Source organism: Cricetulus griseus, chromosome 5, assembly GCF_003668045.3.
Source record: "Cricetulus griseus strain 17A/GY chromosome 5, alternate assembly CriGri-PICRH-1.0, whole genome shotgun sequence".
Lineage (NCBI taxonomy): Eukaryota > Metazoa > Chordata > Mammalia > Rodentia > Cricetidae > Cricetulus > Cricetulus griseus.
This window is the reverse complement of record NC_048598.1, coordinates 129,252,786-129,266,815: the sequence shown is the minus strand read 5'-3', so window position 1 is coordinate 129,266,815 and position 14,030 is coordinate 129,252,786. Positions and strand designations below refer to the sequence as shown.

The following is a 14,030-nucleotide window of genomic DNA, read 5'->3' as shown; positions in this document are numbered from 1 at the left end:
TGGGCCAAGGAGTGGTTGCAAATATACCATTAGAGGAAGACAAGAGCTACAAAGTGATGTATGAATTATTTGGTTTCAGAGGAGACTGCTGAGAGCTCAGTTTCTGTTTAACTGAAATGAAGGTTCCATGAGGACAGGGGTCTCAGGGTTACCTTATACCTGGCATTATACCCAGTACTTAATAGGTACTTAGTCAGTATTTTTTATTTGTTTACTGAATGAATCAGTGTATCTATAAGTCACTAACAAGAACATTTTAAGGGAGTATAAACAATGGTAGTAAAGGGCGAGATCAAGAGGGTTGAAACTTCAGTAGTGGAGAGATAATGAGGGAAGATGTTGCTATTAAAGAAACAACTAATGGCATTTATCCTACACTGTGACAGCAGTGAGAGACCTACACCCATGTAGATACATAAATCTACCTAGGTTTATGTTTGCATATGAGTGTAAAAGCATAGGCATATGCTATGTGGCTATCACATTGTCCTTTCTATGGATGTCCAGGAGCTACCTCTTTCAGAATATGAATCCTATGAGATGAAGTATGTTTCAAAAGACCCACAAGTTGCAGAGAGCTACCTTCAGGAGATGGGGTACACAGTCAAAGGCACAAGATACCAACGATATATCTCCAGGAAGCTGGGTGATGCATTTGCCATGCACCGATTTTCAGTGATTTCTCCCCAAGAATAGACATCATTTCTAGAGATTGAATAAAATTGTAAAACTCTATTTTAAGATTTGTTGGAAGCTTTGAAATTCCAGACACACATTTCCTTTGAGAGGATAAACCTTTGTGTGGCAAAGCAGAAATGCCTGTTTATTAGCTCCCTGGGTCCTGCATGTTTGTTCACAAAACCTCCAGCTTTTCTTGCATTTTGAAATGTCATGCCTAACTGACTGTTCCCATGGATCCTTTACTCTGTTCACATTGTTAAGCTGGCCTATGGGGAGCAGACTTCTCTCAGCCCATGTGCCTAGAACCCATTACTGCTAATGGAAGTTGTGCATGAGCCTGAGGAGGTGTACTGGCAAGGGTAGAACCCACATTTAGATTTGCAAAGTAATTTTATTTAGCCACCATGAGAGGTCAATATAAAGTTTTTTTGTCTCTCCTGCCCCAAATGCTATTGGACATTGATTATAGGTATCTGGTGATGGGTCTGCAGTTGTGACGTTAACAGGTGTAAGAATGTCTTTCCTCTGTTTCAGCTGAGAAGTGCTGAGAGTGAAATGTTCACAGCCATTAAGAGACTGCCCTATCAAACACAGTTGCTCTGTTCCCTGCAAAGACCTACTCCGTACACCTTGGCACAGGAACCAGCATGCTGCCTGGTTTTAGTTACAGCCAACGGTGCTCACGTACTGCACATGTTTTCTTTATGTATACATTAATAAAATTTTGCCTGTTATAAAAAAGGAGACCTCAAATTTCTCATCGTGCTTATATTGTATTTCACCTAAGCCCAGAGTTCTAGAGAAACCAAAGGAGTGGACTCTGTGCACGTGAGGTAGTTGGCCATGGTGTTGGCCATGGCATCTCAGGATGCCCAGAACTTCTTCCAGCCTTTGTCTTCCTGGTTATCCCGGGTTTATGAAGCTCTCCAGCAAGCAGGCGATGCACTGTCTGCATCTCTGGTTCTTTTAAGCAAACACGATTCAGCATTGAGTGACAAGCCAGACCAGGACTTAGAAGATACTAAGATTCAGGAAACCTACTATGAAGATGAAGAGCAGGGCAATGATGGGAATTCAGAGGAGGCAAACTCCCTATTTCTTGGAGAGGACCATTTCTCATGCTCTAATAGTGATTTGCAAGACTCTAGCAGAATGGCAAGCCCCAGACTTGATCAACAAGCCAAAGACTCATGCTCTATAATACACCAGTGGCCCAATCAGATCCCAGCTGGACCGAAGCCCCCACACATGCTTTCTTCTATTGCTGAAGAAGAACGTCACTTTGAGAGGCAGACATGTGGCCTTCAGCTTGGCTTTGACACCCAGCTCCCTGGCCCTTTAGAAAAAGTTAATGGAAAAAAGCAAGGTAAGCCATTCAGTACCCTTTGTTTCCATATTCTTCTAGAAACCTTGTACAGTCCATTTGGATTTGCTCTTAAGTATCACATTGAACTCACTTCTTCTCTGCCACTTATACATCCCCCATCCTGGCTTCTGATTGAGAGATAGAGTCCACAGGAATATTTTTGTTCTATGGAGCTTTACAAGATCCATGTTTGGGCTCCATATTTCAAAATAATAGTTCCGAGCAAGTGAAAAGCTTAAAATGAATCTGAGGGCTCTGCTGGAGAAGTCCCTGTGCACATGCCATGCTTTTTAAAATATCTTTTAAAATGTTCTTTTTTTCCCTTTCCCTCTAGGTTAGGAATTTCTAGATGTTACTATATTATTCAGTGTGAAATCCTGTGCAAACAGCCATACTTGTTGCAGAATTTGTAGTTGATAACACTCCAAGAATACTTCTCACAGCGTCTCACTGGGACATGACTCGAGATGACAGTAGATGGGGGATCTTTGAAATAGGATGGCTTCATTTGCTTTTAGTCTGGAATGATAAGGACATAGTTAATAAAAGTTGCCTATGACACTTTATGTTGTCAAAACTGAGCACAAAGTGGGGCTTTAATAAAAACGCCATGGATATGACATAAATGTAATTAAGTCTGGGAAAGCTATGGCCATTTTCAGCATAAAATTTCCACAGTTCTAATCCTCTAACCTGTAGAGAGATCATCCCACCTGGTTAAGAGACAAAGGCAAATGGTTGGCTGAGGTGAGGGGGTGGGATATATGTGTCATGTGTGCATGCATAATCCACATATATTAGTAGATTATTCACACCCAGACTAAGTCATTACTTCCCTTCTTGTTGGATACCATATTGTCTTTCTGTTTGTTTTCAATGATTCTTTCTAGTCTCATCTTTTTAGGGGAGGATCTTACCAGCCATGTGGGATCTTGGTGTTTAAGGCAATAAAAGTATCCTATTTTTGCAACCTTTTCTTCTCTCTCTGTGTGAGCTTGAGTGTGTGCTGTTATGTACATGTATGATTATGCATGTGATGTCCAGACACCAAGTGCCATCCTCAATTGCTTTCCATCCTTTTGAAACAAGATCTCTCACTGAACCTAGAGCTTGTCTATTCAGCCAGACTATCTGGTCAGCAAGTCCCTTGAATTCTTCTTCCACTGCCTGCCCCAATACTAGGATTATAAATACATACCGTACCCAGCTGTTTGCATGAGTTCTGGGAATCCAGACTCGGGCCATCATGCATACATAAGATGAAAGTCACCTTGGCCTACTGTTTTGTTACTGTTTAGAGCATATTGTAGCCACAAGTAAGGTACGGAGCAATCTCACCACTGCAAAGAATCCCCACACAGTTCTCGGAGGGCAATCCTTTACCTGCAGATGATGGCAAACATGACTTAAAACATTTTTTTCTGCCTCTGTTACTCTTTGTGTTTTTAGGATGTCATCTAAATGAAGTGATGGAGTTTGTGCCCTTTCAATCTGGCCCCCTTCACTTACTGTAACACATTTGAGATTTGCCCATCTAATTGTTTCTTTATGTTGCTGAATCCTGTCCCACTGGATGCATGCACTAGTTTGTTAATTGGTTTGTCCACCAAGGGCTAGTTCACTTGTCCCTAGTTCTATTTTTCTTCTAAGAGTCAAACTCATTCATTCTTTCTCTTGTCTGATTACACTGGAAAGTTTCTCTACTGCCGTGTTAAACACGGCTGGTGGGAGTGGATTTTCTTGTCTTAGTCCTAAACTTAGCATAAAGCTTTCATGACTGCTTCATGGCTAGACACAGGTTAAAGTAGTTCCTGTCTGTACTAGATGACTGGATTTTTTTTTTGGTCAAAAGAGAATATGGAATTTAATAAACAATTTTGGGCCAAACTAAAATATCCACATGAGCTTTCTTGTTTGCTGTGTTGCAGTTGAGTTGCATTGATTGTCTTTGAGATGTTGAAATAGTCAGATGTAGCTTGCAGAAAATCCTTCTGGTAGTGCTATGTTATTATTTTCATACATTGATGAACTTGAGGACTTTTTCATGTATTGTCATCAGGGATTTTGATGTGTGCTCATCTTTTGTCATACTATAGATGAAACCCAGAGTCTTGAACAATCCACAAGCACTCTATTTTTTCTTTCATTTTTATTCTTTGCTACTAAGGATGGTATTATTTTTGATTCAACTCTAAATAATTCAACAAATACTTCTTTAAAAACCAAGAAGATGGACTGTCATCTCAAGGTTCTTGCAGACATGAAAGGAAAACTGAAAATACACTCTGTACTCTCTTGAGTTTGCAGTTAAAATGAGAACCAGACATAAACACAGATTTGCACGCAGGTGTACAAAGACATGGGGTAACTATGCACAGAGACTTACATGTGCTTTGGAGCTGTATGGAAGAAAAAACAAATCTTAATTCTGCTTGCAGGGTTCTGAGAGGGCCACATTTACTAGGAAATTCATGGTAGAGAACTTGGAAGGCACAGAGAATGTTTTCAACAATGGTGGAAAATATCAGGCTGTGAGCAGAAATAGTGACAACACCAGGATGACAACAACCGTGACACCCAGGGAGGAGGACTGGGGCTGTCTGGGATGTCTCAGGGCTGCAATGGAAGTCAGGCAATGCATACAGAGAACCACTGTGGCCAGACATTCTGAAGAGACTTTTCATTAATACTGTAAAAGATGTCTATGCCCTGACCTTTAGCCAAGCTGGAGAGCTACTGTGACAGCTTAAACCAGTCCCCCCCAAATGTTTTTCTTTGTTGAAAATAGATTTTCTTCATACAATATACTCTACTTATGGTTTTCTCTCACCCTATGCTTCCCAGTTCTTCCCCACCTCCCTTCCCAACTGGATCCACAGCCTTTCTCCTTAGAAAGCAAACAGGTATCCAAAGAATAATAATAAAATAAGGTAAATCAACAAATCAAAATATGAAAAAATCAAACAAGAAAAAGAACAACAAATAAAAAGTACAATACATGTATATAGATACAGAAATAACACAGGTTTGCATTCTGGGGAATCCCCTAAGAACCCCAAACTGGAAGCTATAATATACATGCAAAAGATTTTTTTCTATAAGATAGAAAAAAAAAACAAAGCAAAACAAAAAGCCTTGCCTCGATATAGCATTCAGAGATAAAGAACTTCCAGAAATGCTGCTAGGCATGCAGCCTGCCTTTGTGAATAGTTTCTTTCCCCAGTGAGAACTCCGTAGGAAAAAACCAAGTTTCCATTTGTAACTGGCTATCAGTTGGAGATAGCTTCTGGGTTAGGAATGGAGGTGTGTATCCACTTCTCCTTTCAGTTCTAGGATCCCATCTGGTGCAGACCCATTCAGACCTTGTGCATACTGGCACAAGTTCATATGTGCCCCAGTCCTGTTGGTCTAGAAGGCCTTGATTTCTTAGTGTCCCCCATATCCTCTGGGTTTTACAATCTTCCTGCCTCCTCTTTTGCAGTTTCCTGAGGGGAGGGATTTGATGGAAGCATCCCTTACAGGACTGGGTATTCAAAGGTCTCCACTCTCTATATAATGTCCGACAGTGGGTCTTTGTATTCATTCCCATCTGCAGGAGAAAGGTTCTCTGTTGATGACTGAACCAAAAAACTGTTCTATGATTATAGGAGGATGTCATTAGGAGTCATTTTATTGCTATGTTCCTTTAACAGAACACTACTATTTAGATTTCCCCTAGGTCTTTAGCCTAGCTAGTCTCAGACTCTTAGTCACCCAATCAACATTGGGTATGTGTTCCATCTCATGGAATGGACATTAAATCAGGTAGTGGTTGGTTACTCCCACAAGCTTTGTGCCATTATTGTACCAGTGTATCTTTGAGGCAGGTCATTTGTGTAGATCAAATGGTTTGTAGCTGGGTTGGTGTTTACCTTTCACCTTTAGTACCATGCTAAATAACTTTCAGTACCATTAACATTAGCCTGTAGGGGTGAGGCTCTAGGTAGGCACCAGTTCAACTCCTCTGTGTTCAACGAATTGTGTAGGTGTTTTCAATAGGCACTCTTGATATGTTACTATCTGATTAGCATCTGTGTGATGTTCATGTCATAAAGTGAATTCAGAAGTGTTTGTCCTTCTTATAGTTCAGAAAGTGTGTGTAGATTTACTATTTGTTAGCATTCAGTAGATTTTTTTTTTACCAAGGGATCTATTTGTGTGTGTGTGTGTGTGTGTGTGTGTGTGTGTGTGTGTGTGTGTGTGTATGTGTGTGTGTGAGAGAGAGAGAAGGGGGGAGACAGACAGACAGAGACAGAGAGACAGAGAAGGAGGGATAGGGGACATCTTGGGGGAATCCATTCTCTCCTTCCCTGTATGGGTCCCAGGGATGGAACTCATACTGTCATGCTTGGTGGCAAGCACCTTTACCCACTGAGTCATCTCATGGGACTCTAATTAAGGCACTTAAGCCCAGAATTTTGTGTGGGAAGGTCTCAGAATAAGAATTCAATTGATAGATATTAGATTATCTTGATTTTATTTTCGTACATTTTTTTTGGCATTTTGTGTCTTTCAAGGACATTTTCATCTATATTATTGAATTTGTGTTATGCTATTTATTTATTACCTAATATTTTTTAGGTTTCAAAGTGACATTTAAAGTATTTTTTATTTGGTCTGCTATAAAGAGAATTGTCTGTTTATGTTTTCTGCAAGAAACTACCTTTTATTTTTTATTGTTTTTTCCTCTATTTTTTGTTGTTAATTTCATTAGTTTCTGTTATGCTTATTACCCCATTCTTTCTTTGTTTTTTATTTTTAATGAAACCTAGGATATAAATTCCCCTCTAAGCAATGCATTATCTGCATTCAACAAACACCAATGTGTTGTTTCTGATTTCATTCTGAATTAAAATAGTTTATAATACACACCCCTTTGCTTACTCTTTCATATGGCAGTTATTTAAAACTATATAGGTTTGATTCCAAATACTGAAGATTCCAGGTTTTTTTGTGGTTGATTTCTCATTTAACTGCACAATGTCTTGGGCTTATACTGTGTATGATTTAAGCTAAAAAAATTAACATTTGTAGTTGGGAATTTAGCTCAGTGCTAGCAGCCCTGGGTTTGGTTCCCAACTCTGGGGAATAAACATTCAGATTTTGTTCTGTTAACCTGAGTGTGTGCTGACTTGTTAAGTGTTTTGGGTGTACTTGATGAGGAAGTATTCTGTGTGCTCAGAGTGTGATGTGTAAATACAACTATATAACATGTTGTCTGTGGGGTTTTATCACATTTTCTAATCCTTGTTTGATGTCTACTGATTTCTGTGGGGTGAGGATACTGATTTTTGTTCTATTGATCACTGACAAAGAGGTATGGGAGTCTGTAACTCAAATTATTGATTTGGCAATTTCTCATTTCCATTTCTATCAGGTTTTTGCTAATATAACCTGAAACACTGTCATTGGTACAGACACATTTTTGAATGTCTTTGTTATCCCGTAATGTATCCTTTTTATCTCTTGTGATGTTTCTTGTCCTAACCTATGTTTTGTTATTAATATGACTACTCCAGCTTTTTGCATTTTAAAATTTAATGTGGCACAATATAGTCCTTTTTATTTCTAAAATTCTTTGTCTCTGTCTCTGTCTCTGTCTCTCTCTCTCTCTCTCTCTGTGTGTGTGTGTGTGTGTGTGTGTGTGTGTGTGTGTGTTTGCACGCGTGCGCACTCACATGGAGGCCTGAATAGGGTACTGAGATTCTTAAAGCCAGGGTTCCAGGTGCCTGTTGTACTGCAAGCCTCAATGTTAGTGCCAGGAACCAAACTTGGGTCCTCTGGAAGAAGAGCAAACATTCTTAACTACAAACCAACCTCTCCAGGGGCAGTACTGTCCTTTTAACTTCTTTAAACCAATCTATATTTACTGTGAGTTTCTTGCAGCATAAACTTAAGCCATTTTAACCCCGATCTGAAAGTCTTTTTCACTTTAATGTGTGTGTAATCAATTTCCTGTCATCAGTGTAGTTACTGATGCTGTTAAATTAAAATCTGTTACATTTAATTCCTTTCGTCTAATCTTTCCATCTTTCAGTCTGTTCCTATTTTTCTTTTGAAGGAAATGTTTCTATAATCCTACCTCGTATCCACCCTGGGTTTACTTAGAAAACACATAAGGTCATTCTGTGATTTAAATCCACATCTTTCACTAATTTTAGTCTGTCATGAGATAGAACCACACTACTGCATATGCATGGCTGCAGGCACATACTCTAAGTTTTCATTTATATCCTTTGTCTTATTAATGTTGATGTATTTGACTTTTCCTCATGAAACAAACACATCGATTCTGTGTGGCTTTAGACTGTCATTTATCTCTTGTGATAATTAAAATGGAAAAATAATTTTACATTTACCTCATTTCTGCCACTTGAAGCATGCTTTACTTTTTCCTTTGAAAAAATATTTCTGTGACTTTGTCATTCATTCAACTCAAAGCAATATTCACTTAAACTTTTCCCACGGAACATATTTGCTGCAAATGAATTATCTCAGCTTCTTTTTTTTTGAAAAGTATCATTTATTTAAAAATGTTTCAGGTGTGTTTGGTGGAATCCTTTCTGAACCCTAAGCTTACCACTCCTTTGTTTTCTGTGTCTGTCATGTGAGAAGTGTGCTGTAATCCTCATGTGTGTTTCTCTGAACATACTCCTGTCCCTTCCCATTGCAAATATCCTTTTAAGACCTGTATCATAAGAATTTTGAGTCCCTAAAGAAAGAAATTAAAGAAGATACCAGAAAATGGAAAGATCTCCCATGCTCTTGGATAGGTAGGATCAACATAGTAAAAATGGCAATCTTGCCAAAAGAAATCTACAGACTCAACACAATCCCCATCAAAATCCCAACACAATTCTTCACAGACCTAGAAAGAACAATTCTCAATTTTATATGGAGAAACAAAAGACCCAGGATAGCCAAAACAACCCTGTACAATAAAGGAACTTCTGGAGGCATCACCATCCTTGAAGACAAAGTGGGAAATACCTTTGGATTAATTGGTACAGGAGACCACTTTCTCTTCTAAGAGGTTCAGTGTGGCTGGATTTATGTTAAGGTCTTTGATCCATTTGGACTTAAGTTTTGTGCATGGTGATAGACATCGATCTATTTGCAGTCTTCCACATAGCATCCAGTTATGTCAGCACCATTTGTTGAAGATGCTTTCTTTTTTCCATTGTATAGCTTTAGCTTCTTTGTCAAAAATCAGGTGTTCATAGGTGTGTGGGTTAATATCAGGGTTTTCAATTCGATTCCATTGGTCTACCTGTCTACTTTTGTGCCAATACCAACCTGTTTTCAGGACTAAAGCTCTATAATAGAGCTTGAAGTCAGGGATGGTGATGCCTCTGGAAGGAAGTTCCTTTGTTTTGGCTATCCTGGGTCTTTTGTTTTTCTGTATAAAGTTGAGTTTTGTTCTTTCAAGGTCTGTGAAGAATTGTGTTGGGATATTGATGGGGATTGTGTTGAGTCTGTAGATTTCTTTTGGCAAGATTGCCATTTTTACTATGTTGACCCTACCTATCCAAGAACATGGGAGATCTTTCCATTTTCTGGTATCTTCTTTAATTTCTTTCTTTAAAGACTCAAAGTTCTCACTATACAGGTCTTTCACTTGTTTGGTTAGCATTACCCCAAGATATTTTATATTGTTTGTGGCTATTGAAAAGGGTGATGTTTCTCTGATTTCTTTCTCAGTGAGTTTATCATCTGTATATAGTAGGGCTAATGAATTTTTTGAGTTAATTTTGTATCCTGTCACTTTGCTGAAGGTGTTTATCAGTTGTAGGAGTTCCCTGTTAGAGTTTTTCCGGGTCACTTATGTAAAGTATCATATCTGCAAATAGTGACTTAATAGGTGGGTGGAGATAGAAAGGCACTCTAAAGGTAGGAAATCACAAACGTTCATGAACGCTAACATGTAGACGGGATGACAACCCCAAATTACAGTGCTAGAGCCCAGGCCCTTTTGTCTTCTGGGCTAACAGTTTGGCCTTTCTCCTGCAAGCAGCTGAGAATTACACAAAAGGTCATGAGGGTGACACCAGAGAACTGGGTTTTAGAATAGCCCTAACATCAGTTCTGAAACAAGTTGGAGGGGGCTACACAGTAGATTATAAGAAGGAATAGTATACGTCAGCATGAATTTGTGACAGCAGATGGCTGCCAGTGTGCTGTCATCACCCTACCAGGAAGGCATTGCATAAAGAAGTCTTTGGTATGGTTTTGGAGTTTGGTGGACATTCTTCCCACTAGATGTAGAAGCCCAGGTCCTAGACACCTGAAGGTGTGATGCTCAGGATTGGATGAGGATCAGCATCTCTAGGTACCAGGGACAAAAGAAAGGGAAGAGGATGCACCATGCTTGGTGCCTAGAGTGTTCTTGGGAGAAGGAATGGGGGAAAACTAAGTTTCCTCTTTCTTCCTGGGAAGGGGAGCCTTCAAATCATCTTTACCATTTTGACTTTGAATCCCACCCACCCCTTCCCATTTCACAAGGAGTAAGGAGTCATAGGAGATACTTGAGGCAACCACACATGTGGAGGCAGAGGATGGACATTTGTAAAGAGAGATGCTCTACCATGGCCTCTCTTAATCACATGTGCATAGAATACCCCACCACATACAAAGTTCTGTGGGAAACTGGCAGGCACAAAAGACATTAGCCATGGGCTCTTCCTTCAGCTTCTTCAAGGCTGTGCCATTTGTCTAATCTGTTCCCAAGGATCCAAAACTGTTTTCCAAACCCTGGCTCTTGGGTGTTGGGGGATTGATTTGTAGCATGGCCTTTGTGTGAGACAGTCTTGTTAGTCCAGATTATGTATGGCTGTACCTGGAGGAACATTACCAAGTTGCCTCCAGGGAACCTCCACTTTTCTCTCTTTTCCTGAGTGAAATGACCTATGCATTTACTCTGATTGCCTTTTGGCTATTGAGCAAATGTTCTTGTTTGTCTTTTCTCAGAATAAACACTGAGCCACACTAGGATTCGTGACCAGATGCTCAGCCTTACAGATGTTAAGATACCTGTAGGTTTAACTATGCTATGAGTTAATATCTTAAAGACGCTTCCTGTACTCATTTTCACCCCCCCTTATTACTCAGGGGTAGTGTAAGCCATTCTGCTGAAGAGAGCTATCTGGAGGGAGGTGAGGAAAGTCAGCATCCTAATCTAAGATTTATGTGCACTTTTTGAAAAGCCTTATCAAGCTTGCTTTTCCCGTTTAATCTCGAGTTCTTTTCATAATGTCGTATCTTGATTTTATGTTCCTTAATGTGCCATATTTTTCTGCACAATAGATTTTAAGCTAAATTGGCCCAAAACAAGAGGGATGCTGAATGCTTTTTGTAACCATGGAAACATTTCTGGGCACTTACTGAGGACCTGGCTGCCAGTAGTAAATGTAACAGAGAAAATAGACACGCTTCATTTAGCAGTTGCCGATGATTAAGAGGCAGAGAGAGTACTTACAGTGACATCCCAAGATAGGCTTTTTGGTTTAAAGACCTGATCCAAACACAGACTTCCCATCAGAAAAGCAGCTGTGACACCCTTGATATGTCACAGGAAGGAGTTCTAATCATTTAAAAATCATCCTTGTTTTCAGCTTTTCACTTGAGATGTGTGTGTGTGTGTGTGTGTGTGTGTGTGTGTGTGTGTGTGTGTGTGTCTTTTTTTTAAACCACATATATTTGTTTCCAAGAAATATGCTTGCTATTTCCTGAAATAGCCTGCTAATGGAATTAATGTCTTTCAAGTCCATTGCCATATAGAACTTTAAAAACAATCTTTGGCGAGATGGAATGTATTTAAAAGATAGAACAGCAGGCTTCTGGAGCATGGTGACATAATTTGACTTTCTAGCCAGGTTTCTGTACTAGGGTGAGGTAATGGGGAAGAAAAAAAATCCTACCACGTTCTTAGTTTTTGACTAATGTCAACCATCATGGATGGGTGGCCTTGGGATTGTTGGTAGCAGTTAGGATTAGGTGGTGTCAGATATTACAGTGCAGCCAATTCAACTTCAGCCAGGCTTCATATTTTCTGTAGGATGTGTGACTACATGAGAGCTGTCTCATTCTTCCCTTTCTTCCTTTCTTTGCAAAGCTAAAACTTTGCATTGCCACTGCATGGGTATGACCCTGACAGCAAGCCTGTCCCACACTAAATTTATCTTCATTTATTAGTCCTTGTTTCACAGCATTTGCCAGCAAGTTTCTTTGTTATCCAGAAGCAGTTGGGGAAAAGGTTTATTATTCTGCCACACTTTGAGGATCTATCCTCTGGAAGCTTTATGAACTCAGTTTCCTTGATATCCCATTCTGCACACTTTAGAACAGCTCACTAACCATTAGTGATGTTCGAAGAGTTGGCATGCACTTTTCAGATCTTGGCACTGAAGGCAAGGACTTTACAGCTGCTTCTGTTACCTGTTTTTTGGAGTTTCATGTCATTCTTTGAGGAAATGTCAAGGATGTAACAAAATTTTCAGTGGACAGAAATTCAAGGCTGTAGAGATGGGTCAGCCATTAAAGGCTAGGCTCATAGCCAAAAAAAAAAAAAAAAAAAGAAATTTGAAGGTCTAATTTATGGCAAGGATCAAAATATGAGTCCCATATTTCTCATCCTGATTTCTGTTTGTTACTATGACAGGATTCTGGGAAAATGGAAGGGTAGATCTAAGCAACACAATAAAGTCCCCCCCCCCACTACTTTTCCATGCTCACTGTTATTAGGAATGGAATAGAGGAATGTAAGGCAAATTACAAACCACATATTTTATCTATTTTATCAGTTCCCAAGGGATCACAAATTCTTCTGTAGTTGTGGACTCAGTTAATGCAAACTGTTGAGAAGTTTTCTTTGCCCTTGTAATGTATCCAGAGCTGCCCTGATTTTCAGTTAGCCAGTCTAAAGGAGGGGGCACTGGGGCCAGTCAGGGGCCATGAGTTTCCTGAAATGTCCTCTCAATACGTCTTCATGCTGAGGGGAGACTCTTGCTTGCTGGTTTTTCAATACCATGGCTATACATGCATAGTCTTCTCAGCCCCCCATCCCATCACTGTCTCTTCTGTCACAATCCTCTCCTTCCCCACTGGGTCCCCTTCAGATCAACTCCCAAGACTCTGGTTTCCAGAGAAGAGCCTTCCAATGGGAAGTGTGTCTGCACTGTGATTTAAGCTGTCCTTCTCTCTGGGCTCCTGCTGATGATGCCAAGGGGAAGTCTGGGTCCCTACTAATGGAGTTCTGAGTGCCCTTTATATTCCTTAGCTTTTAAATCCATTTGTGAAACATTTCAAAAGCATAGAAAAATATAGAGGAATATCACAAATCTGTCACATAACTTGGCCGTGTCTTAGCATTTTGCTATATTTAATTCAGATTTATTATAAAGAAGCCATCTAGGCCAGATGGAAATAAAGTCCCCCAAGAGATCCTCTTTGGTTTTTTCCTTTACTCACTAGGGGTGGAACACATCTATATTTGGGATTATGATTCCAACTGTGTTTTTATTCTTTTGCTGACAAGAATATGTATCTACAAGTTATACATGCTTTGGGGATACTTATATGAGTGCATGCACATAGAGATCAGAGGACACCCTTAGGTGTCATCCTCAGGAATACTACCTACCTCCTCTGAGACATGGTTACTCACTGGTCTGAGCTTTCCAAGGAGGTCAGGCTAGCTGCCTAATGAACCCGTCATCCCCTGTCTTCATCTCTTTGGTGCTGGGATTACATGTATATTACCACACATGGAAAAACTTATTCCTGCATGTTTCCAAAGCTTATACAAATGATGTAATACTGAGCATACCCTGTAACTTGCTTTCTTCTCCCCTTCAGTGTATGTTTTGAGTTATATGGGTGTATGTAGATTGGTTGATGTCACCTGATTTTGTAATGTTGGTCAACCACTCATCAAGCTATTCTTCAT

General features: G+C 39.8%; 1 protein-coding gene across 2 annotated transcripts in view; it reads left to right on the top strand.

The window, feature by feature from the left end:
* Syt16 (synaptotagmin 16) overlaps positions 1-14,030 on the top strand; it is a 149,913-nt gene that overhangs the window by 56,607 nt on the left and 79,276 nt on the right. For both annotated transcript variants that reach the window (XM_027418252.2, XM_027418251.2), the window contains one exon: positions 1,216-2,047. In XM_027418252.2, the coding sequence (XP_027274053.1) occupies positions 1,525-2,047 (523 nt within the window). In that variant the 5' untranslated portion in view covers positions 1,216-1,524. The remainder of the gene's footprint in view (positions 1-1,215; positions 2,048-14,030) is intronic.